The following is a 27,475-nucleotide window of genomic DNA, read 5'->3' on the forward strand; positions in this document are numbered from 1 at the left end:
AGATCTCCTGCTGAAGGACCATCTCCTGGGATTGGTCCTTGAAGAAGGATGGAGAAGGGTTGTGGGAGGAGGGGTAGAAATGAACTGGAGGGCACATCTCAGTTCTTCCATGCTTAACATTCACTGATCTGATGTTATATGGGCCCAAGCACTTAGGAAGTGGGATAAGTGGTTGGAAAACAAAGGTGGGAAATCAATAGACCTACAGTAACTATGCCCTTGACCAATGCATCAGTGTTTGTTTGAAATGCGGTGTGTGAACAGGATGGTAACTGTCACTGGTGGTAAGAAGGAACCGAGGGGAGTTGGGGCAGCTCCAACCTCTTATACCAGCATGCAGTGGTGTGAGGCAGGCGAGGGCATTCCAGTCACCCCAACAGGTACAGCTGAGGGAAAAAAGTTCTCTGATATGGTGCACGAGGCAAGCATTCACACCTACAGTGGAATGGACATGTGCAAGCACTCAAAGAATAGAAATGGGAGATAAAGGCCTGAAACAAGAATTTTAAACCTAGGGACAAAAAGGTAATCAGATATCTTGGAGCAAGCAGCACTGGATACTGATTGTCTGAATTTTCACTCCCTTCCCCTACAAAACCATTCTCCTAGGACACAAATGCTTGAATGACAGGGAGAATGGTAACGTTGCTAGTGGTGGAGATTGTGGAAATAAAGGTCAGAAGTTTGGTTTTGGCCATGTTAAGCTTAACGTTATGACAAGACATCTAGGAGGAGATGTTGGACAGATCTCTATCCAGTCTCATATCTCGGTAAGTTAGGGACAGACAGGTAGATCTCCAAGTCATCATAAAGATGGCAATTGAAGCCAGGTGAGAACACGAAACCACCAAAAGGAAGGGTGTAAAGTAACAAGGGAACCCAGGACAAAGCCCTGTGGGACCCCAGAGGCACAAGGAGAGGAAGAACAGATCTGAAGGAATGGCTAGAGAGGTAGGAGGACAATCAGGAATAGAGGTATGTCACTCAACTGTTCTACCACATCTTAATAAATATCTATTTTTGTAACCTATGAAAGTCTGATATTCATGGGCTGAAAAGAAATATGGCAGCAAATACAAAGACTACCTGCTGAATTTTCATAAAACTGATATTTAAACAAAAACAAATTTAGACTGTCACATCTCAATGTTTAACAATGCAGAAGTTAACTGTACCTGGATGAGAGAGACTCTCCAATGAAGACTTCATTTAGTGCTCTCACTGGCAAAAGATGTGGTCCAGAAACTTCAGATCCTGTAGGTATTTGGCAAATGATCATTACTAAAACATGAATTATTGTGGAGAGTTTTAAATTACATTTCTAAAAACTGAATTCTCAAAATTTTCTTAATCCATTAAAAATAGCAGTAACTGATTATAGTTAAGAGTGCATAAGTTCACATTCTTAATATCTATTTTCAGTTGTTCATAGTTTTTCTGAAGAGTTCATTTTTCTGACTGAAACTTTTCTATCCAAACAGACTTCTTCCAGGAAAGTTGAGAAAAAACAGTTTGGATATGTGAATCTGAGAACAACAAAAAAGTAAGTTTTGATTGTGTCTTGCGAAAAGACAAGTGGATGACCAGACAAGCTGAATTCTTCTCTTCATGGTGAGGGTAATTAACCAATGGAACAACTTATCTAGGGTTGGGATGAATTCTCCATCACTCACAATTTTTAAATCAAGAATGGATGTTTTCCTAAAAGATATGCTCCATTTCAAATTGGAATTATATCAGGGAAATTCTATGGAGTGTCATGTAGGAGGTCAGACTAGATGATCACAATGGTCCCTTCCAGCCTTAGAATCTATGAATAGGTAGAGCTATACTGGATCACAGCAGTGGTCCATCTAGCCAAGTTTCCAGCGACCACTATCAGGCTGTCTGAGGAAGTTACAAGAAATTCGACAAGAAACAGTTATGACAATCTGTTCACAAGGAAAGTTTTCTCCTAAACATTGCTAGAAGTTGGCTTATGCCCTGAAGCATGAGGGTTTAATCATTTCAAAAAATTCTTTTTAATCTTTACTGTTATAACTCTCAGAGTGGTAGCTGCGTTAGTCTGTATCAGCAAAAACAATGAGGAGTCCTTGTGGCACCTTAGAGACTAATGAATTAATTTAGGCATAAGCTTTCGTTGGTGCTAGCCCATGAAAGCTTATGCCCAAATAAACTTGTTAGTCTCTAAGGTGCCACAAAGACACCCCGTTGTTTTTGTTATAAGTCTATATATTTGTTATCCATACAAATGTTCAGTCTCTTCTGAATCCTGATAAACACTTAGCCTTAATACCTTATAACAATGACTTCCCACAGGCTAATTATGCACTGAGTAAATAAGTATTTATTATTTTTAAGATTTGCCACCCTTCAACTTCATTGAACGTCCAATCCTTTGTTTCTGTATTATGAGAAAGGATGAACATTCTACCTTCTCTACACCGTTATTCTTTATACTGTACCTTTAACATGTCCTCTCTTATTTGTCTCCACCAGTCCTAATCTTTTCAGGCTCTCGATAGTTTTTCTATACCTTTCATCATTCTTTTCACCTATTTCTGAACCCCTCTGATTGTATTCCAGGTGAGGGTTTACCATTGATCAATGTAATGGCATTATGCTATTTCCAGTATTTATTCTATCCCATACTTATTTGATCTTTTTAAAAAATTACTATTGCAAACTGAGCAGGGGCAGAATATGAATGTTTTACAGAAGAATGGACCACTGGGAAATTTGCTGAGAGGAAATTGTGAAACTAGAAGAAACTACACTCTTAATCACTGGAATTAAGGATACAGCTGAAAACCTCCAGGACCTCTAAATCACCATTTGAGGGAACATCAGATCCACCTGCAAGGATATTTTACTGATGTTTAACAGAGAACAAAGAGGCGACCAGCAACTCTTTTCATCCTACTGATTCACAAGGACAGATTGGGCTATTGTAACACAAATTATTATGAGGTCTGTTAAGACCCAGCAATTAATATTTTTCAGGCAGGAATTAATCAGATTTTTGTCTGACTCCAGAGAAATCCCCAACTTTCCGAGGTGAAAAAGTTAAAGTTCTCATTCAGATTTCATCCTTCTATTTCCAGTTACTCTCATGGTAGCGATAAAAAAGAAGAGCAATCACTTTCCACAGTTCAACCTCGTGAGATCTTTTTCTGCCAGCATGGCTGGCGCATCCCTCATACTAAACTATGATTTAAGATTGATCATCTCCTTTTAATTAAAAAGTTTCCTCTTCAAAAAAGTTTATAATTATTTCTGGTATGATGATGGTTACATTTGGCCAGCTCAAGATTAGGGTTATAGCTTGAAGAAAGGCTTGCAAAAAAGTTATTTACCTTACTATAACTGTGATTCTTCAAGAGGCTGTAGTATGTGGAAAACCCACTGTTAATATGTTTGAACACAATCCACATGAGATCTGAATTTTTGAATATCAGTGTCCATTGAGGCCACATGTGCCCTGTGCTTCCACAAGTTCCCGTACGAGAACATAAAAGGCAAGGGGTGATTGTGGTTTTCTCTGGATTCCCTTGCAATTCTATGATCATGATGCTAAAGGACTCCAAAATACAGGAATAGAAGGCAAGATGTTGTAATCAGTCTGGATCTCACATATCAAAGAACCCAAATAAATGTACGGTAAGTAACCATACTGTAGGCTAAGTAAGCGTTCTTTTTCCTCAGTGTGCATCAGTGTGGATTCCTCTGTATAGGGGGCTCTGATTGTGAGCATTCAGTCCAGACAGATATCATTTATGGCAGTGGTATGTCAGTAAATCAGGAGTTCAGAATGTTACAAAAAGAGCTTCAAAAGATTTAGCCAAAGCTAAGATTCTGGCTCACTGCCTTGGGTGGTAAGGAGGAACTGAGGGAGGGTCATAGACACCCCGCCTCACCCTCTGTGCCCCTGTACTGGAGCACAAGGAAGCACAGGGTGCACACGTGGCCCAAGACACTGCCATTCAAGACTCCAATCGCACACTCCTAAAGCGGAGTTCACACTGCCACATATTGGAAAAACACTGCATCTAGAGGGGAATTGTCAGCTTTGAAAGCTTGGGAAACCATGTACAGTAACTCCTCACTTAACATCGTTCCAGTTAACTTTGTTACGTCACTGATCTATTAGAGAACATGCTAGTTTAAAGTTGCGCAATGCTCCCTTATAACATTGTTTGGCAGCCACCTGCTTTGTCCACTGCTTGCAAGAAGAGCAGCCCGTTGGAGCTAGCTGTTGGGGGCTTGGAACCAGGATGGGCCAGCAGTCTTCCATCACTTCCCCTAAGTTTCCTGTGCGGCTGCTGCCCAGCTTGCTGGGAGGTTCAGGTGTCCCTCCCCGCACTGCCATGTGCTGCTCCTGCCCTCTGCCTTGGAGCTGTTCCCGGGAGCCTCCAGGTTGCTGTGCAGGGGTACGTAGGGGCAGAGGGGTGCTGATGTCAGGGTGTACCCCTTCCCCCACTCCTGTACCCCATCTCCACAGACTGGGGGGGGGACGACACCACAGGGCTCAGGATGGAGGGAGCTTGCTGATCTACTTAAAAAGGCAGTGTACTTAGAGTGGGGTCAGCGTACTTAAAGGGGCAATGTGCATCTCTCACATATACACACACACAGAATGTGTGTGTGTCTCTCTCTCTCACCCCCCCCCCCCCCATGTGTATCTGTCTCACACACACATGCATCCCCCTCCCCACCTCAGCACTTTGGAAAGTGGAGGGAGAGGTGCACTCCATTGGGATAGCGTGGATTCATCATCACGTTCAGTTTCCGCAGGGCATGTTTGCAGCCACTGCCATGTGTCTACCGTGTCTCCTCCCTCCATTTGTGCTGCCTTGTGGAGTGTGAGGCTACATTAACAACGTGTTAACCCTTGATGAACTAGCACTCGGCTGAGCTGTCAATTAGCAGCAAGGCATTCCCTGGGAAATATCCCACCCTCTTTCACCCCCTGACTCCACCACCTCCACCAAGCTTCACAACCATCATTGCTGTGTACAGTATTAAATTGTTTGTTTAAAACAAACTCTGTGTGTGTGTGTCTATATATATATTTATATTTATTCTTCCCTGTAACCTAACCCCCATATGTACGTTAATTCTTATGGGGAAATTGGATTCGCTTAACATCATTTCGCTTGAAGTAGCATTTTTCAGGAACATAGCTACAACGTTAAGCGAGGAGTTACTGTAGTAGATCTTATGGCCTGTTGATGCTCATTTCCCAAGGTTGATCAGTCAATCTCTCCCCCATTCTCCCTAAAACCCCAACATTCTTACAGTTAGTATTACCTATTTAGGATGAAGGCTTTCAGGTCTGTAATAAAACATTCAATCTATTAATTACCCTATCACAGACAGCGCCAAATACTGGGAACTGTAAAATAGCCTTTTTTTCCTATTTGAGTTTTAACTGCCAAAAAAGTAGTATGTTCTTTTTAGGAATACTTTCATCTGAAAAAGAATTCCAATAGCAAAATACAAGGAACACCATTTAAGAAGCTTAAGTCTTGCTACAGGCTATGGTAGATGAAATTTTTAAAATAGACAGTCAACTAATATATATGAACAATTTTAGAAGTTAACATGTATTTAGTGTCAGGTAGACATATTTCAACACTCAAGACTGTCTTGAGTGGAGCAGGGACTAAGTCCCTGCTCCAAGTATGGGTCCTGATCTAACGGATCAACCCCCTTTTCCGTGAGCTTGCGCTACTACATTTATGACAATTTTACAAGCCTATAATAACTACATTCCCAATAAAAATTTTTATTAAAGCTAATGTTAAAATTATATAATATACAGGTTGAGAAAAGTGTGTTTGTACATCTGAGTATAGTGCTTAGATTATCCACAAATACGATGTTTGTTTTTAAAGTTATAAGATACATATAGTGCATAATCAGCAATAACCCAAATTTAGGTGAATGAATTTAAAAATACAGTTTAGATATTTAGCATCCAAGTATTCAAGTACACTACTCATGAAAAAAGTTATACAGAGAGTTGGTGGCAGAAAGTAAAATATATCAATGAATGAAGATTGTCCCTCAGTAATTGAGAATTTACAATAGGTTGTCCATTTAGAAAAAACAGTCCATTAGGAAAGTATTTGAGTTATTTTATTACACAACCAACTGACCATTCAAGTGAGTACTGCTAAGTTTTGTTGATTACATTCATAATACCATCTTTAACCTACTTTGATCATGGAATCTTCCATTAACGTGGGCCCTGCTATGCTGCTCCTGGCTTAACTGCTGTTCATGCAAATCTACAGGGGTAGGGTTAATACCAGTTCCTTCAAGATACACCCGGATTCGCTGCCGCCACTGCCACCTTAGAAAAGGAAAAGAGATTGGTACCAGTGTTGGAGAAGTCAAAACATTCATGAGATAAGGCCTTCATTTCATTCAGTCACTGGATACAATGATTTTATTTGATAGAATCATACTCAAAAAGTAACTAGATAGAGCAATATATATTTTTTTTAAATGCAGGAGAGGTCCAAATTCATGTCAGTTTGAAAAGCTTACCAACTTCGACCACCAAATGTACCAATTATAATTCAAATTAATTACAGAACTGATACAAACATGTATTTCACATCCCTTTCTGTTTTGTTAAATGCTGATTGATAAATGCTCTGTGTCTGGGGATAGCCACAGTGGAACACACACAGGGACAAGCACTCAAAGAAGAATGGTACTTACATGTCCTTCCCTTTTCTCCCCAAATTGCTGCAACATTCTGTCTATTCCCCAGAGTAGAAAAGAAACAATTCCTCCTCACTCTTTTCCTATTTTACCTGGAAGAAACTACAGCAGTTTCTTCTCCAGTTTTGAACAGCAAGCCTGAGTATCTGAAGTAGTTACAAACAGATAATTGAAACACAGTGCCACCCACTTGATGGTGATGAGAATTAGGTATGGCAATTAGCAAACAATTTGCTTATCAAATCACAACATCCCTCTCTCAGAAGGCTCTAAGGATAGCCTAAAAAAAGAGACTAGATTGAAATAAAATCCTTTACTGTTTTATTTTGTTCCTCAAACAAGTTGAGCAGTCTCAACTTTATAAAAACCCATACATGAAAAAATACACGACAGCACATAAGTATGAATGCTAATGGAACCTTTATATCATCCCACTGTATTATTGTAGGTGGGGCTGGTGGCATCACACTATTAAGGTTGCCCCACACTTCCCATTAAAAGACCCTGCTTATAATTTTACTAAACTAATCATCGGGCTGCCTCGCGTAGAATTTTTGGGGAAATTTCCAGCCAAAATTGTTCAGAGGTTTCTGAGTGAGAGACTGGGGGAAAATATGTTTTGCCCACATTAAAAAATTCTGGTAACCTTTTCTTTGAGCCATTCTAGAGCCCTCAGGTTTTGGAGAAGGAACTTTGAATTTGTCATGTGGTATCCTTTTCTGTCACAGATATGCCTTCTGCTATCCCCATGAACATCCATGCAAATTTGGCCAACTTATAAGCTTCTGACAAACTACAAGTCACAAGTGCTCAGTGGAGACTTGTTATACTTTAGCACCTAAAATCCCCAAAGATTCCATCCTCACTGAATGTGCTTGAACCTCTCACAGCTCCTAGCTTTGATCAGACTGAACATGCTCCCTCCAGCCCATGGCTACAAAGACAAAGCCAGTCTTTCCCTGTCTTTAAAGGCAGCTGTGGGCCAGGGCCATACACTGGAAGGAACAGCAGGGAGGCTCTCTCTTCTGTGACGTCTGCCCCCCCCCGCTCCCATGATAGCTAGGCAGCATGACACCTGATCCGAATGCAGACAGGACAAAAGCCGGGGGGGGGGAAGGGAATTGTTTGAGTCATGAAGTCTGGTGGGACTGGCACTGGAGAAAAGAAACTAGGACTGGGAGCCAAGGGATGTGGGAAGGGGAGGCTGGGACTAGTTGAGCAAGGAGATTAAAGGAGTGGGTGGGGAATTGGTCTGGCTGGGTAAGGAGACAGACTAAGTGTGGGGACGAAGGGGCGAGATCGGGAGTCTTACTGGCACTATTCCACTTGTAAAGATATGTGTCTAAGTTACCATGAGTCCAACAGGTACAGGACTCAGATAATAATAATAAAAAAAAATGTAAGCCACCTCCTGAAGTGATCCAAAACAGCTTTTTTGATATTAAAAGCTATACTGGACTCCAGCTTGTATTTTTAGAGTGACAATTCAAGAATCCCTTGTACCATTTCCTTCAGAATTGATAGAAAAGTTCTCTCTTAGACAAGACCTACTGTAACAACTTGGAGGATTTTAGACTGCAGGAGGGGGCAAAATTGGGCTTATAACAAAAGCCAATCTGGAATCTTACCTGTGGAGAGGCTAAAGCCTCATCACAATAGGTTTAGTTCCAGAGGTATTAACAACACCAGAGCACTAGCCTACAAGTCTACAAGCTGCAACAGCTTTTTAACATTATGTCATCTAACATTGCTGTGACCAGGTCTGATCAATTGTTGCAGAAGCATGAAGGCCATCCACACCAGGACACCAATATTAATACCAATAGAACTGAACCACTTAAAATGGCGCAAAGTTTAGAAAGCTTCCTTACTGTAGCTGGAATTACCAATGTTGAAGTGATACTTCATTTACCCATGCAGATTGAATCATCTTACTTATACCTAGTCTTGATAAATTGACTATATTGGTTTGTTTCAGTCATGATGCTACGTGTCAACTCTGCCATGCCATAAATCCAGTTTACGTTATAATTGGACTACAAACTGAATTTGCCTGTGACAGTAAAAAAAATGCACCAAATATTAACATGTGAGATTCCTAGCACAAAAGGGTCTATGTCTGGCCCTCCTAGCCATTACAATAATACACTGCAATTATGAGATTTATTTTCATGACTAGTACAATTTCTTGAGCAAAAATGTTAACATACAAATTATGTTTTAGGGTATATTAAAATTCCACAAATATTTTGTCCCTTTCAATAAAGGCCTCAAATTTAGTATGTGCAGGGGAACAATTCTTAGCCTGTTTCATAGCATTGTTTGTTCCACAGTTAAGAGCTTGCCCTCTAATGCAAACTGCATTAAGATCATGCTTAGTTCTAGTTACCTGCTCATCAGTTCTTGTACAAATGTCTAGTAGCTATAGCTAACAAGCATTAGCACCAAAATGCTTCCCTCATTTTACTCCGTGCCTGAGCCACTCTATTAACAATTGCAAGACCCTCTCATTAGCAGTGATTAACTATGCAATTTGTATAATGTCGGAATTAGTTACCCTTCTATCCCTCTAGATTCTAATATGGCCCTATCCCTGCACTGAGTGCCTCACAAGCATTAATGAATTTCTTTTCACAACAATCCTGTGAGGGAAGTATTATTTTACAAATGGGGAACCAAGATAGGGAGTTTACGTCATTTGCCCAAGGGCACATCATTAGTTTCTGATAGAGTTAGAAATTGAACCTAGGTCTCCCAAACCCCAATTCAATGTCTTAACCACAAAGGCTCAAGGTCATCCTTCAAGATATGAAGCCTCAAAATTCAGTTCATGATTTAATGCACTTATTTTATTAATTTTCTTCTCTTGTTTGTACAACTGCCCAGCATTACACATGCTCGCCTCGGGAAATATATTTTGTAAAAACAAAGATGATAGAATCCTACCTGAACTCACCACGATAAAACTTCTGTAATGCTTCTGGAAAGGAGTGTGTATATCGTACAGGCAAACACAAATGGCCTTCAGATCTAAAAGTGAAAAGACGATAGAACAATAGAGGTGGCAATCAAATTAGTGAGAATAGGACCCTTTTGGGAGCGCTCTGCTAGCTACATCAAAGCAAAGTTCGATTTTCATTTCCTGTGGTTGTGATCTCTCTCACTAAGAAGTCAGGCATTATTCAGTGGCAATGGGTTATAGAGCCCTTCACCTGTAGGTGGCTGAGTCAAATCCAGACAAGGATGCTACTGGCAGTTACTGCTATCAGATGGCTATTTGGTAGCCTATGTGAAAACAGAATACGACTCATCTCAATGGACAAGTTGTATACATTCAAAATCACAACTAATATATCTAGGCAATCTTGCTGGCAATTCTTGCAAAGCAGCAAACAATTACACAGCACAGAGACAGACCTACACTATTATCCCTAAAGGACAGGACTAAAGCACAATGAAGTGTGGGCAAACTTGCACTGCCTGTTATGTGGCTACAAGACTTCAGTCTCCAGGGCTGTCAAACTACTCTTCACCAGTACTATATTCAAACAGTTTTAAAAAACTGGCAGCTAAGCAGTACCTCTCTGCCCTCAATCTGAACTGGCATATGAAAAGTATTTGTTTTGTTTTTGTTTTCTGACACGGCAGCTCTGACTAATAGGATGCAAAAGAGCAGAATGCCTTAGGCTACCAAATATTTCATGTGAAATGAGGAAAAGGATTTACTTACACAAGCTTACTATGACCATAGGCAAGTCACTTGATCTGTGTTTCTGTAAATGGAGAGACTGTTTCCCTACTCATAATGGTTGTTGAGATTAAACTGTTTGCGAGGCATTCTCATACTATGCTGACAGGGGGGCCACATGAGTACATATATAACAGGGATGGCCAACCTGAGCCTGAGAAAGAGCCAGAATTTACCAATGTACATTGCCAAAGAGCCACAGTAATATATAATGATTGTGTGTGTGTGTGTGTGCGCGTGTGTATATATCGATATATGCATACACAATCATATTATTTGATAATGTATATTTATTTATGCATTTATAATATATAGTTAACAATAACAATTTGTCTTAACCTTTTACTTAGCGGGACTTCTGGCAATCTTTGCTTTCAACAATTCTCTTGAAGCTTGGTTTGTATTCAGTTGTGCTCACATGCAGCAGTTCTCTTGGCTGTCTGTCAAAATGGATCAGTGCTTGGATTTCACGTTTGAGTGTTGAGAAAAATAGACTCACAAAGACAGGTTGAGGCAAACATCGGGATTAATTTTAGGGCTGCACCTATGAAGTTGGGGTATTTATCCTTTGGTACAGATTTCCAGAAAGTAAGGGTTCCCTCTGTCTTCTGAACAGATTTAAATCTGTGATCTTCCAAAAGTTCTATTATTTCCATCTGGGATGTTGCTTCATCAGGGACTAAAGGTGGCTTCAGACAATTTGTTTCATCACTAAAAGGGTCAATCAGAAATCTGATTTGAGGTCTTTTCCGCTGCAAATCTTGGAATCTTTCCTCAAAATTGTTCTTAAGATCTTTAATCATGCTCGTATATCTAGTTGTGCTCTGTTTTAGGGGTTCTGCTGCATCTTCTTTTGATCTGGCTTGAAGTTGTGACATTGAAGGAAAGTGTGTCAGCTCTCCCTCAAGCATTTGTCCGTGAAACATCTGCAGTTTGTTCATGAATACAAATACGCTTTGCACTAGATCAGACAGCAACTGGAATTTTCCTTGTAAGTCCACATTTAGTTTATCCAAATGCAGCAGTATGTCTGCAAGAAATACCAAATCTAAAACCCACCCAGGATCTGTAAGCTCAGGGTATATTCTGTGCTTCTCCTCCATAAACAATTTCACTGGTTCCAGAAGCTCTAAAAACCAAGAAATAACTTTACCTCTCAAGAGCCATCGAACTGCGCAGTGAAATGGCAAATAGGTAGGGAAGTTGTCTTCATCCAGTTCTTCGATCAGATTTTGAAATTGTCTGTGATTGAGTGCATTTGAGCAAATGAAATTCACAATGAGCAAGACAGGTTTCATGACGTGATCAAATTTGAGATTTTTAGACACCAGTTGCTCTCAATGAATACTGTGAAATGTCCAAAATTCGCGAAAGCTCTCAGACTTACAAAGTCCTACTAATACATTCACAGATCCCCACATGGATGGAGCTCCATCCATTGCAATGGCAGTGAGCTTCTGTAAAGAGAAGTGGTGTTTCGCAACTAACAACATCAATGCCTCCTTTAGATCTCGTCCATGAGTTCCGTCCTTTAGTGGCAAGAGATTGAGGAGTTCTTCCCTTACAACACAGTCGTCAGACAAAGTCCGGACAAATACTGATAATTGAGGTTTATCCTGTACATCACAAGACTCATCTAAAGTGATGCTCAAATACTCACACTGTTGAAGTTGCAAGTGCAGTTGCGATTTGATGTCACTGTTCATATTCGTGAGTCTGCGTTCTATAGTGTGGTGGGAAAGCTCCAAGCCAGAAATTTTCGGTTGTAGATTCTCTTTCTCTGGTGACAAGATTAAAATCATATCAGTGAGGCACGTTTTTATAAACTCGCCTTCAGAGTAGGGCTTTTTTGCACAAGCTATGTGCCAGCCACATAATAGGAGGCCAATGTTACAGTATGCGATCGGTTGGTAAATCTGGTGAAGAACTGGGCTTCTACATGTGTTTGTTTTTTCAAAGTTTTCAGTTTTAAAGTGCGGAGTTCAGAACCTTGTGGGAATTCTTGATCCATATGTGCATAGCTAGAAGCGAAATGATGCTGAAGTTTGAAGATTTGAACTGAGAGATACCTGTCTGGCAAAGACAACACATGGTCTTACCATTACGTTCAATGAAAAAGTACTTATTCTCCCTGTTAGAAGCCTCAGTTGTCATCTGTGTATTTTCCTTTCCATTTGCACTTGCCTTCCATTGTTAGACAGTGTAAGAAAAATTTTGATTAAAAATTTCCACACCAGCTAGTCACTGTGTGCTTTATTTAAGGAGACACAGGCATGGGCCAAGGCCCCGCCTCCCACTCCACCCCTTTCACCAAGTCCCTACCCCCACCCCACCTCTTCCCGCCCCATTCCACCTCCTCCCCCAAGTGAGCCATGTCCTCTCTCTTCCCCTTCCCAGAGCCTCCTGCTGGCCACAAAACAGCTGATCGTGGTGGGCAGGAGGCAACGGGATGGAAGAGGAGGTGCTGGTGGAAGCAGAGGGGCTGGGCGCTGCGTCCTCACTCCTCCCCTCCCCAGAGCCTCCTGCTGGCTGCCAAACAGCTGATAGCGGCAGACAGGAGGCACAGGGAGGGAGCAGGAGGTGCTGATGTGGGGCAGGGCTGCCAGCAGGCAGGAGGCGCAGGGGGTCTGGAGGGAGAGGGGGGCTGATAGGGCTGCCAGTGGGTGCTGAGCACCCACCATTTTTTCCCCCAGAGTCGGCTCCTGGCAGGAGCTGCATATTATCTTCTGAAGAGCTGCAAGTGGCTCTGGAGCCACCGGTTGGCTACCCCTGATATATAACATATTAATAGCACTACTAATTGGGCAGGTACTTTCTGGGAGCCTGTTGACAGCAGACCAAACAAAGTTTTTTAACCTCTTCTTTCTTTCTGGGACCTGAACAGATCTCCAGTCTGTACACTATAGCAGGTATGAACCTCATCAGTTTCATTGTTTGGCATATGCACACTTCTAAACAGACCACAGAAGAAGAGGTTAACTCACCTTTTGCAGTAACTGGAGTTCTTTGAGATGTGTCCCCTTCTAGGTGCTTCATTTCAGATGCGCATGCACCCATGCAATTTTGATTGGAGATTTTCGGTAGCAGTGCCCTTTTGGCCCGTGCATGTGCTTGCTGTACACATCCTCATGGCCGGCACTGAGGTGATATAGGGTTGCGCAGGCGAACCACCCTCAGTTCCTTCTCCATTGCTAAGTCCCTAGAGGAAACTCCAAAACAGAGGGGAAGGAGCACTGGTGGTGAAGCATCCATAGGGGGACACATCTCGAAGAACTCCAATTAGCGAATGAGGTAAGTAATCGCTCCTTCTTTGAGTACTGCTCTTTGGGGGCTTAACTTCACATGACTACCGAGCAGTACCCTGAGCCAGAGGTGGGAGCTTCAGAACTGAGTCCAAGATCGAAGACAAGACTGCATTTCCAAGGGCAGTATCCGATCTAGAAGAATGGACCACCATGTAATGATTGACAAAGGTGTGTATTGAAGTCCAAGTTGCAGCCTTGCAAATCTCCACAATAGGAACATGTTTGAGTAAAGCCAGAGAGAGAGATTTTGTGGAATAGGCTATACACTCTAGGAGGAGATTGTATATCAGCAGATTCATAATGAGAAATAATGCATCCAGAAATCCACCTGGAGTGTCTCTGCAGGGAAACCGTGGTCCCTTTGGCTCTGTCAACAATTGATACAAACAGGATGGGAGATTTCCAAAACAGCTTGGTTCTGTCCAGACAGAAGGCTAACGCCCTTCCAATGTCCTCCCTGGTCTAATGGGGTTTCAGAAAAAAGACTAGGAAATAGATGACCAGGCTGATATGAAATTCAGAGAACACCTTAAGAAAGAATTTATAATGTGGATGTAACAAAACCTCAGACTTGAAAAATACTGTAAATGGGGAGGGGTGCGTGCACCATTACACCCCCATTCCCTGACTCTTTGGGCAGAGGTGATGGCCTTTTTGGTGACTATATTTGTGGAAAGGTTAAGGAGGTAACAGGGAGCTATTGGTTCAAAGGAGGTCTCATAGGACACCTAAAGTACCAAGTTTAGATCCTATACAAGAATGTATTCTTTAATCTGAGGGGAATAGTTCCTCAATCTCTTGATAAACCTCAATGTCATGGGATGAGTGAACACAGAAAATCCCTCAACTGGGCTATAACAGCTTTTCATTCCCACCAAGTGGACTCTGATAAAACTCAGATAATCCTGACTTTCAATTTCAGAAGGTGGTCAAGAAAAACCAAGAGGGAAGAACGAATGGAGGAAAGGCAGTGCTGGTCACACCAATGGTTCAATCTCTTCCGCTTTTGGAGCTAAATATTTCACATGGATCCTTTCCTGTTTAACAACACCTGTTGTACCTCTGTGGAATAGGAAGTCTCTATTCCTACAAACCATGGGATAACCATGCCCTGAAGAATTCCTAAATTGGGGTGGAAGGTCTGACCAGCATCTTGAAAGAGGAGATGAGGAATGGTCAGAAGACACACTACTCGACAAACGGCCAGCGAATGAGATAAGGATACCAGAACTGTCTTGGGCACGTTGGAACTATTAGTATGACCTTGTCTTGCTTGATTTTGTTCACCACTTTTAATATTAGATGCATTGGGGGAAATGCATACAGAAGGCTCCTCATCCATGGAATGAGGAAAGGTTTTCCCAGTGAATGAAGGCCGAGACCCCCTCTTCAACAAATCTATCTCAACTTCCTGTTGGTGGCAGTGGAAAAAAGGCTCAGCTCTAGAAACACCAAAACCAGAAAGGTGTGATTGTGAGTTCAAGAATCCAACTCTCACTTGTAATCTTGGGAAACATGTCTGCTGAGAGCATCTACAGTGTTGTTTTGTATGCTTGGAAGATACATCACCATAATGAGGATGTGACTGACTATACACCAGTTCCATAGCTTTATTGCTTCAGCACAAAGAGACTAGGATCTCACTCCCCCTTGTTGATTGATATAAAACATGCAACCTATGTTATCTGTCATGATCTCGGTAGATTTGTCTCTGATAACTGGGAGAAAGTGAATACAGGCATTCCTAGCTGCCCTCAGCTCCAGGTTGATGTACAAATGCACTTTTTGAGTAGACCATCTGCCCTGAATGGTATGTGTCCTTAGATGTGCCCTCCTCCCAAAGATGCATCTGTCAGTACGGTAATTGTTGGATAATGGGGACACCCACACAGATGTTATGAGGATCCTTCCATCAAGTGAGGAAGTCTCATACTTGATGAGGGATTGATATCACTCTGTCCAGACTCTGTTTGTTCCATGCATAAACTGTTCTGAGTCACCCCTGGAAGCAGCAATGGTGTAACCTTGCATGATGTGTTACAACAGTACAAGCTCTCATATGTCCCAAGAATTGGAGACAATTACTTGCCAACGTCTGCTGGCTTATCTGAATCTTTACAATGAGGTATAATAGTCATGAGTCTTTCTGTGGGGATGTAAAATCTTGCTGGTACTGCATCTAAGGATGCCCCTAAGACATATACAGGGGTCAGCGTGGACTTTTTGATGATGAACTGGAGACTGAGCCTGAGGAAAAAGGCTAAGGCTATCTTTATGGCAAAAAGAACCTTGTAAGTCTGGTCATAGAATAGAATCATAGAATATCAGGGTTAGAAGGGACCTCAAAAGGTCATCTAGTCCAATCCCTGCTCAAAGCAGGACCAATCCCCAGACAGATTTTTGCCCCAGATCCCAAAACGGCCACCTCAAGGACTGAACTCACAAGCCTGGGATTAGCAGGCCAATGCTCAAACCACTGATAGCCCGCTGCCAGAACCTTTGAGAATACTTTCAGAGCAGAGGAAAGTCTGACTAGGAGTACCCAATATTGGAAGTGGTCCTGGCTGACCAGAAAGCAAAGGAATCTCTTGTGAGATGAGTGAATTGCAATGTGAAAATATGCATCCTGAAGATAAAGGTCCGAAAACCAATCCCCTGGATTCAATGATTGAATTATTCCTACAAGAGGCATCCCAAACACCTGTGCTTTCACAAAGTTGTTTAAAAGTCTTAGATCTAAAACAGGTCTCCATCCCCTCTTTTCTTTTTTGGGGACCAGAAAGTATTTGGTCCACCTGTGCTGAGAAGGAACTGGTTCTATGGCTCCTAAACATAGCAGGGAATCAATCTCCTCTCTCAGCAAGTGCTTGTGAGAAGAGTCCCTGAAAAGAGATGGGAGAGATGTAAAAATGGATGGAGTAACTCAATCTTCTGACCTCCAATACCCATCTGTACTTTGTTCCCATGCTAGCTGAAAGCAAGGGAAATGGTCCACATAGGGAGGGAAGTGGATAAATTGATGCACCCAACATTCATTCATAAGACTGGGTTAACAATAGTGCATTGGTGACTGAGAGATGCAAATTTATATTCCAGATTACTCTATATGATTTACAAGAGACAGAGACCAAGATTTTCAAAATTAGGATATAAATTAAGATCCTAAATAAAACTGTTACTTACCTGTAGAGTAACTGTTGTTCTTCAAGATGTATTGTGCACAAATAGATTCCACTACAGGTATAAGTGTGCCCAATGCACTTGAGTTGGAGACTTTTGCCAACAGTACCACTGGACTATCAGGCGAGGGCATAAAAGGGGAATGGCTGCCACTTCCCTCTCTGTTCCTTCACACCGCTGTATGTAATGTCCAAAGTAGGTGAGTGGATCATGGAATGTATATGTGCACAACAGCTCTTGAAGAATAGTTACTGTACAGGCAAATAATGTTTTTTTCTCCTTCAAGTGACTGTGCACATGCATCAGGAATAGAAGCCTTTTCCTCTCTGTTGGTGAGGAACTTCTATCACTCCCAATTCTAGAACAGATTGTAGTTCTTGAAGTAATACAGTCTCATAAGACGTGTCCCTGAAAAGGGATGGAGGGGGTGGAGAAAGGGAAGGAGGTAAATTGGATAATAGATCCCTCCTTCACTGTACTGAGCACCCACTTGTCTGACATCATGCTTTCCCAAGCACAGTGAAAGAAGGGCAGGCATGATCCAAAGGGAGCAAATAGAGTTGGTGTGTTGTCCTTGACCAAGAAGTCAAAATGACTGCTTGGAAGATAACAAGGAGTCCGGTGGCACCTTAAAGACTAACCGATTTATTTGAGCATAAGCTTTTGTGGGTAAAAAACCTCACTTCTTCAGATGCATTTTCTTGTTTTGTGGATACAGACTAACACGGCTACCCCCTGATGCTTGGAAGATGAAACTGTCTGGTAAGAAGGGCCTCCTTCCGATGAAGATGGCTGGAGATAGAGAGATCTTGACTCTCTCTTAGAGGCATATTGTGACTTCTGTTGGAAATAGCGTTTGGAGTAAGACTGGGGCCTAAACAGTTTCCTCTTTGTAACCGGATTATAAACTCTTAAAGTACTATGCAAGAGTCCTTCAGTGTGCACACAGCGTCATCTGATTCAGCAGAAAACAGTACAGAACCCTCCAAAGGTAAGTCCTCTATTGTGTTCTGAAGCTCCCCTGGAATGCCAGAAGGCCACAGCCAGGAAGAATGCTGCATGACGACTGCAGTGGCTACAGAACACAAAGCTGTATCAGTGGTATGGCTGCCTGAAGGGATGTACAAGCCATGAGATGCTCCTCAGAAATCAGAGCTAGAAACTATTCTTTATATTCCTCTGGCAACCTGTCAGCAAATTTGGAAATTGCAAAGTAATTAATAAAGTAATATTTTGACAAAAGAGCCCAATAGTTAGTGAGTTTCATTTGAAGAATGATGGTGGAATAAACCATTTGTATGTATAACTCCAGCTTCTTAATTTCCTTATCCTTGGGAGCAACCTTAGGATGAGATTGACTGGAATAGTCATTAGCAGCTGCGATCACCAAAGAATCATCAACTGGATGAATAAACAAACAGTGAAAATCAGGAGGGACTTTGTATCATCTGTTCACTTGCTTTACCAAAGGAAGTCTAAAGGCCAGAGTCTGCCAGAGAGTTTTCACTAGCTGTAGCAAGGCTTCAGTGATGGGACAACTCTTCCTGGTGCAGGAGACTGTAAAATATCTAGGAAAGTATGTGGATTCTCTTGCACAGGTTCTGCCTGCATCCCTAAAGAAGAGGCCACCTTCTTCATGAGGTCCCAAAAGACTTTGAAGTCCTCCAGGAAGAGATGGGGTGAGGGGGAGGGCAGGACTCTGAAGTGATTGCCTTATCTAGTGAAGATGGAGAAACATGGGGAGGAAGATCTAACGGCTCCTCTGTCAATTCCTCCTCCTCCTCCTTCACAGGTCCAGCTCAGTGGACTGAAGGATAGTAGCAGGATACCAAGCAGAAGTTTCCCTCAGTGAGGAAGTAGGAGACTTCCTCCTAGAGTGTGACTGTGATGGAGGTCTGCAATCTCTTGGAGAAGCCCAAGACCAGTAAGTCCTGGAGGATACTGCACGAGCTAAGCCATCCACAGTGGGAGACTCCATGCTAGGATTTCCTTATAGGAAGATCAGTGCTGATCTTGGGGTCTTGTAGTGGTAAAAGACCTGTAAGATGATCTAAACAACCTTGAAGGTGTGACAGGCTCCTCTTTCAGAGTTGGAAGAAGAAACAAACTTCCTCAGAGTATGGAGGAGCAGTTCCCCTTGATGTTCTACATGACCCAAGTATAGACACACATTAAGGTCCAAAGGAAGTAAGGGTCTGGGTGGAGGGAACGCAGACAAAATGATCGGTGCCAGCCTAATTGGTTGGAGAAATGACTAACAGATGGAGCCAAGGGTGCCATCTCTCCAACCAATTAGACTTCAAGCTCATCAGCATCAGAATGCCTGCATTGTTTTGAGGGAGCTGACAGGAAAGATGAAGCGTGACATTTGTCACTAGACTGACATTTTGAATCAGAAGGAGCTGGAGGGGCACTTCTGTTTGATTCTGAGTCCCCTGCCTCACAATAAGAGCTCAATTCTAATTTCTAATACCGGACACATCACCTCTTTCATGAGGTGAACCCTCTATTTTTTGGTTGTGGTGCTTAGGAGGTACAATAGAGCATCTGTCTCTCATATGCCCTCCCCAAGACAAATCAAGCAGCAATTCCGCTTACCTGTGACAAGGATGACAGCCCTGCATGTGGCATAGAGCTTAAAACCTGGGAATTTTTTCCCCACACTGAAGTCCTCCAGGCTAGCTACTAAAACTGCAACTTTCTAGCTAACTATACCACTAACCACTGCTAACTATATACTAAAAGTTTTAGAGCAGTTGTCCCCAAGCTTTTTGGCTGGCGGGCGCCAGCCGAAGGACCACTGCGGCAGTGGAGCACCCGCCGAAATTCCACTGAATTTCGGCAGCGACACCTCTCGACGATGTCACTTGCCGTTGACAAGCGGCATCATCGAGAGGCGTCCCTGCCGAAATTCAGGAGCAACACCTCTCGATGACGTCACTTGTCGACGGCAAGCGGCATCAGCGAGAGGCGTCCCCGCTGAAATTCGGGAGCGACGCCTCTCGATGACATCACTTGTCGGTGACAAGTGGCGTCAAAGAGAGGCGTCCCCGCCAAAATGCCGCTGCGGCATTTCGGCGGGTGCTCTCCCGGAGGCCAGGACTCGGGCGTATTAAGATGCCCCCGCAGGCGTCATGGCGCCCGCGGGCACCACGTTGGGGACCCCTGTTTTAGAGACACTAGTTAACTGAAGCAAATGCTACAGGGGCTCCACCTCTCATCACAGGCATAGGAAGGAGCTGAGAGGTAGGTGGCAGACACACACCTTTTATACCCTCACCTGAGAGCAGAAAGAGAACTGAGACACATAGTCGACCTAGTTGTACTGCTGGCAAAAGTCTCCAACTTGAGTGCATTGAATGCACACACATCTGCATTCCACTGGAATGCAGATGTGCACAGTCATTCTAAGGAAAACTATGTTTAAGCACCTGCCTGATTTTCAACAGGAACTGTTGGGTGCTTGGCATTTTTGAAAAAAATCAGACAAGTGTCTAAACACGGATTTAAATGCCTAACTTTAGACTCCTATTTTTTAAAATCTTGGTCTTCAACTTTAACTCCATATGGCCTTGTCTAGCCTAGAGATGTTGGTCTGGTCCTGCAGTTAATTTACTCCTGGGGGAATTCTGCACCACTGCACATGTGCAGAATTCATGTGTCTGTCCCCGCCCCCCCCGCCCCCCCAGAAAATACATTCTGCTGGAGATGCGCTGCAATTACACCTTTTGCCCACCACAGGCTGCTGTGGTGCCAGAAGACAGGGTAGCTGGCTCAGGGTCAGAGCAGTCAGCTGTGGAGAAGGAGAAGCTGCTTTCCTCACAGCAAGGGCCAAGTGAGGAGGCACAGGATATGGGACGGATAGACTGAATGGGGCACATGAGGCTGCTGGAGGGGGTCACAGGAGCTAGTGGGGTGACAGAATTGAACCAGGGGCTGAGTGGGAGGGGGGTGCAGGGCCAAATGAGGATGGGGGTGGAGGGTGGCTTAGTGGGGGTGCAGGCCACATGGGAATAGGGGGAGGAACAGTAGTTAAGTGGGGGTGCAGGGACACACAGGGACAGGGACAAATGTGTCTGACTGCATGAGGGAGGCTCCCCAAGTCCCTATCAATCCCTCCCTCTCACCGCCCGCCCCCCCAAAAAACAAACAAACGAAAACCTGTTCCATACTTCTCCCACTGACACCCAACAACCCTCCAGGTTCACTCCCAGGCTCCTTCCCAGCAATTACTTGCCTCTCCCTCAGGTCCTCCATTACCTCTGATCTCCAGAAGCCTTTGCACTGCTTCTGAGGGGTATGGGAAATACATTTCTTTATTGTAGTTTAAATGAATTACTACTCAAAGTTCTGTATTAATGTGTCTAGTAAGGAATCTATTTGTCAAAAAACATTTCCTGAATCTTTTTTGTTGTCTTTATTGCTACAGACATACTTGCTGACAGCTATTTTGAAATAAATTACCAAAATAATTGAAAATGGCATGACTATATGGTGTTATTTTGACAAATAAAATTTTTTAAAATATTATGCACAGAATTTTTTTATTATTACTATTATTATTTTTAAAAAACCACAGAATTCCCCCAGGAGTAGTTAATCGACACAATTAACTTGAGTTTACATGATTGCACGTGTAAATCTAGACACTGTAAACATTTGTTCATGGACAAATATTTGTTCCTGGTTCCATGGCTGGGAACAAACTTGTGTCCTCTGGAAAAGCATTTGTGGAGTGTTTAGATCATGTACAATTCTATTATCTTGAGTCACCTGTCAATTAACTCGCATTACAAAAAGACCAAGAACTCTAGCCTAGGAAAAGCCCAACAGCAGTCAGGAGACTTTCAGGAAGCAAGAAATATTGTCACCTTGACACAACAGTAGTTAATCTCCATTCATCAAGTGTATACTTGCTTTTTGCTTTGAAGCCAGTATGGGATTCAAATGATGATATTAGACTCACATGAACATGGATGGAAAGAGCTACTGACGATAGCTATAAAAACATATCTGCTTCACAATACTGTTCACCTTAATAATGGCAGCAGTTTAGTCTGATAACTAAAATTGCACACTGTGTAATAATTGTACTCTAGGTAGTATGTACAGTACAGTGGTTTACGTTAAGTAGAGAGACTGCTTTCCCAAATGTGTTGTTCTTACCTTTCTGGATCAGTATTTACTCCAATAACTGGTTTAAATCTGTCAAAGACTTTACTAGCTGCCAGCAACATTGTACCATCACCTAAAGAAAAACAGCATAAAGAACAGCTGATTACTTTTACTTAAGAATTTAAGTATTCCAAACTAAACTGAGTGTCATATACAGACATTAACGTTGCAATCGTATTTTTAATGTTTTTATACAGGCAGTAGGTTAAATAGGTTGCACAAAAATAGAACAGTGAATTGTTCTTCTGCACTGAAAACATTTGTCTGGCCTTCAAACTGAATGTTGGGTACTGCCATGATATTAAATGAATTCAGAATTGCAGTGAAAATCCAAGGTTTATAAGAAGCACAATGGAGAAGCACTGAAAGCACCACTTATCTGATGCTTGGACAACATATTTTGCATTGGCAAATCTTAGATTAGCATCTGTGGAGGTTTTTATATGTTAACGAAAATTGGAATTTAAGAAAAGCCAAACTTCTAGGCTACCTTTTCTAAGAAAAAGAGGCTGTTAATTATTTATCAGAACTACAACCAATATGAGAGGGGAGAATAAGGTACATCTGTAATACAATTCCTAACATCCATCATGCACTTCAGAAATAGTATCTGGGTTTTAGTTCTGCTTCAACTGTACACGATGTTCTCTTTTTAAATTATGGCTTCCAGTTGTTTATTATCCAACAGACGTCTTAGATGTTTCCCTAATAACAGGGCTTTAAAAATCCACCACTCAGGTCAAGTAGGAATCTTTCCCAAAGTATGTACCATCAACTTCTTTAAATTTTAAGCTCTCATTTGAAAATATATATTAAATTTCTAGCCCTCATGTTTGTAAAGAGGATCTTCCAAACGTGAGCAAGTATGAATATAGACCCAAGAATACACTGCAAACAGCTCCAGTATCTTTCCTGATAATTATAGTTTTTCCAACAAAGTAAAAAACAGAATTCCATCAGTTTTCACTGCTGCTACTCAGAACTGTGTATGCAGCTTTGAAACTGATAAGAATCAGGTCAATTTCTCTGTTGCTACTTTAGAAAGCAATAAGCAGCAGCACAGGTGGGTAGTGGAGCTATCACTAGGGAGGACCACCAAAAGTCAGAGGCTAACGGAAGGAGAAAAAGTAATAGACGTTCCCTCAAAAGCAGCAACCAGGAAAGAGGTAGAGCAGCAGAGACCAGAGCCCCCTTGCAGCAACAAAGAAATTCTGCATGGATGAAGAAGAGAGACTGTTCTTCCCAGCTTGCAGGAGAGGGGATTTGGAGGCCTTTAAATTTGTCAAAAACCTACTATGCAAAGGCTAACACTAAAGATGAAACCCATAAGAAGCATCTAGGGACAACTACCTGGAAAGAATCCCAACAGCTGACAGGGTATATGTTTTGCCCTGGGACTCCCCTCTTTATGATCAGTCTTTGAATTAGTGGGTTTAGTCTTCTGGTGACTATTTTAGTTCAATGATCAAGCTAACTGGATGAATGTGAGTGTGAGCAAGAGATTTGGTTTAGGGGGAAAGCGAAAGCAGTGGGAGAAAAATAAATTGCTCATCTTTATTACCACAGACACCTATGCATGAGAGTCTCTAGCAGAACATACTGTTTGCTTTTTACACAAGTTGAGCATTTATTCAATTCTACAATTTACATATTTCATGCTGTATCACACAAACTTCCCCAAAGCCACTAAGTATTTGTGTTCACTTCCTAAAAATCTAAACTTAAAGCAAGAGGGAAAAGAGGGTAAGTGGGCCATTTAATTATGCCCTGATTTACTTTTGCCAAATTAATTATAGCAGATATACTTTCAATATAAATGGGTATACTTTCTTATGAGTGAAGCATTTTATTTCTCCATACTACTTCAAACACATGTATTAAAATTTACTTAAATCCAAGACCCCTTTCCCCAGGCACAAGTTAATACCTCCTGCTGATATAACAGCATCTGCCCATCGAACTGTGTCTTCATCATATTCTCGGCGTTTAACAAGACGGACCTCGATCTGCTCATTCCTAAAAGATAAAGAGAGAATTTGACAACGAACCACATAGCATACTAATTCAATCTTTCAGGGGAATACGAAGTGCAGTTTTTTAAGTTAAAATTATATTTAGTTTATGAATATTGTTGATCAATGTACTCTGACATGGTCTATATAATATGAACTAGTACCACACAGTTAATATAATGAGTTAGCTATTATCCTGGGGGGAGTAAGTATAAAATAGTTAAAAGACTTAAAATGCCTTGTGTATGAAAGGCTAGGTACACAACATTTTAATTAAATCAGTTTTGTGAAAGGTATTTCGCTAAGTTGTTCCACTGTTGTACACAATCACTAACATTTATGTCATTTGTTTGCCCTAGCCAGAAACTTCATGCACTAGATACACCTGGTCTAACCAGAAATCACCGCCTTTTTTATTCAAACTCTTCCTTTAAAAACCCCTCACTTCAGCGTTCATGTTTAAAAGGGACTATCTCCATTTACTACAATTTGACTTCTGATCAACCAATGTACTGTACATTTAAAGTGTTATCTTATTTACTTTACAGGTCCTGGGGCCAGGCTGCACTATACACTGTACACCTGTGATCTATGTACATCATAATCTCAGTCTAATTACTCCATATGGAGTAATAGATCAAGTTGATAAAGAATCTAAAGAAACAGATCTCATGGGTAGAGCAGGAAGAGGACAACATGCTACAGACCTGGTAGGAATGGTCTTTGAAACCAATGTGACAAGGCAGCCAGCCAGTCAACATCACCAGTGCAAACAGCTTGAGTGAGCAAGGGTTTGTGATATAGGATGCAAGATCTTATAAAATAATACAGTATAGACCTTGAAATCAGACATTCCCAGACTTCAGGGACATTTGGTCACCCCAGATATATTTAGTGAAAAATTATTTTAGTCTGTCACAAACCAAACTTCTCCAGGCCATCACTAATCTGTATGCTCTTACCGTAAACTGTCTACAACATGCTCCACATTTTTTGTATGAATATAATGTCGCTCCAGTAGTCCACCGTAGTTAGATCCCTTCAATGCAAGCTGTAGAAGACAAAGTGACTTTGAAGCAGCCAATCATTATAGAGAATGCTATTAGATAAAGTAAACAGAAAATGAACACATGCTGATTTAAAGTACTAATTTAAGACTAACAAACCAGAATGCATTTGAGAATTAGGATTATGATTATCAGTTAAATCCGAAAAGAGTTCAAATGAATATTGTGCTATAAAACCTGTCTGCAGAACAGGAGGAAAGGGCAAAAAACAAGAAAAAAAAACTCTGAAACAATCCTGTTCTATATAGCTGATAATTATATTATTTTTGGCATGGCTAGCCAAAAGGAGATAATATTCTTCAAGCTATGTTTGAGATAAGAACAAAGTTGCCTAACAGAGTTATAAACAACATTCTCTCCTGTATAAAAATGTACAGTCTTAAAAAACAAACAGCTTTTGAAATTTGTCCCTGGGACCCATAGCAGATTTTCTAAACAATCTGTACCAAACACAAGATAAAGTAAATAGTTAACAGTTTATTCTAGCATCACTCTCTCCTTGAAAAGCAGCTATGGGATTTATTAAGGAGCATCTCTTTTCAGTACCCTTTGAAGAACTGTTCAGATATTTAATACTACAGAGGAATGCACCCAGCTGCAAGGAAGGGTGGTTTTGTGATGAAGAACCAGGATTCAAGACATCAAGTTCAATTCCCAGCTTTGTCACAGACTTCCCATGTGATCTTGGTGTGACGCTCTGTACCTTGGGGGAACACCCTGTACCCGCATGTTAATCCTTATGATTGTGTGGTATCCAATGCAAAGTTTGTCATGTCAGGTGTCTTCGGAAGACTCATGATGCACTGAGCATTCTTGTTATAGGTTGTAATTTCATGTATAGAGTCATGAGGCTGAAAATGTGTCCTCATGGCTTAAAACAAGCCCAGGCAAAACTCTCCAGGAGCAGAGGGGCAGTTCACACCTCATCAGGACATGTATGGGACAAACCCAGCCCAGCCTCACAGCAACAAAGGACACTAGACTAGGCAGCAACAAAGGATCTGTTGGACTCTCAAATGAGTCATCTCCCTTCCTTGGTCAGTCTGGGATTACAATGAGGTAACGCTCACCTGACTTGGGGGGGGCACAAAGTCAAGAGAGAAGAAAGAACATGATAAAAGGGAGAGATGTTTGCCATGCTCTGTCTTCCACCTCCATCTACAGACACCAGCACCAAGCGACTGAAGCACTGATCCAAGGGGAGAGCCTGGCTGAAGGGCAACCAGCCAGCTTGTGGTGAGAAGCATCTAAGTTTGTAAAGACACTGAAAGTGTTACGATCAGCTTAGAATGCATTTTGCTTTTATTTTTGTAGTTAATAACTTTGTTTATTCTACCTGAAGCAGTGTGTTTGCTTTGAAGCATGTCAGAGACTCCCCTTGGGATAACAAGCCTGGTACATATCAATTTCTTTGTTAAATTGACAAACTCATATAAGCTTGCAGTGTCCAGCGGGCATAACTGGACACTGCAAGACGGAGGTTCCTAAGGTTGTGTCTGGGACCAGAGATAGTGACTAGTGTCATTCGGTTGCACAATCCAAGCCGCGGCTGGCCAAAAATGCTCTCTCACGTAGCTGGGAGCAGCTTACATGGTAGAGGCTGTGCATGAACAGTCCGGGAGTGGGGGTTCTCACAGCAGAGCAGGTTATGGCTGGCTCCCAGAGTTGAGGATTGAAGTGACCTAGCAGATCACCGGTCCAGATAACACCAGGGGAACGTCACACTTGGGCATATCAGTTCATCTGTGTCTCTGTTTTTCCAACTGTAAAATGAGTATACCACAATTTTTCCCCTTCACCCTTTATCTTATTTCTTTAGGCTGGATGGTCTTTGTGGCAGGGCCTGTCATTGTGTGTTCGTACAGTCTCTAGCACAATGGGACCCAAAAATCCAGACTGGTGCCTCTAAGCACTATAATAAAAATTAATAGTAATTTCTGTCAAGACCCAATATGGTGCCTGTCATTCACTGTCTCCCTACACATTTGATGGCTACAGAACTCAACATACACTTCACCGTGTGGTATGATATTCCTTACCTCCCCTATGAAAGCACATCTGAAGACCCACTGCATAGTTAAAGCAGCCAATTACTACAGAGTGTAATATTTTATAAATGCAAAAGTGTCAAACAGTGATTTGGTGGCATTACTCTAAATAATTACCTTTCTGTCTAAAAATTAATCAAGTGGAAACTAATATTTTGACATGTACACTTGTGATCTATTTACATCATAATCTCAGTCTAATTAC

General features: G+C 41.8%; 1 protein-coding gene across 4 annotated transcripts in view; it reads right to left on the reverse strand.

The window, feature by feature from the left end:
- The window catches only part of NADK2 (NAD kinase 2, mitochondrial), a 60,278-nt gene that overhangs the window by 11,857 nt on the left and 20,946 nt on the right, over positions 1–27,475 (reverse strand). For 2 of the 4 annotated variants that reach the window (XM_039543247.1, XM_039543248.1), the window contains exons 2-7: positions 25,118–25,206; positions 24,071–24,159; positions 22,135–22,216; positions 9,682–9,765; positions 6,222–6,358; positions 1,176–1,254 (exon numbers count right to left, since the gene is read on the reverse strand). In XM_039543247.1, coding sequence (XP_039399181.1) covers positions 1,176–1,254; positions 6,222–6,358; positions 9,682–9,765; positions 22,135–22,216; positions 24,071–24,159; positions 25,118–25,206 — 560 coding nt within the window. The remainder of the gene's footprint in view (positions 1–1,175; positions 1,255–6,221; positions 6,359–9,681; positions 9,766–22,134; positions 22,217–24,070; positions 24,160–25,117; positions 25,207–27,475) is intronic. The other 2 variants (XM_039543249.1, XM_039543250.1) reach the window with 1 other exon arrangement.

The sequence above is a fragment of the Mauremys reevesii genome, linkage group 6 (genome assembly GCF_016161935.1).
Source record: "Mauremys reevesii isolate NIE-2019 linkage group 6, ASM1616193v1, whole genome shotgun sequence".
Taxonomy (NCBI): domain Eukaryota; kingdom Metazoa; phylum Chordata; order Testudines; family Geoemydidae; genus Mauremys; species Mauremys reevesii.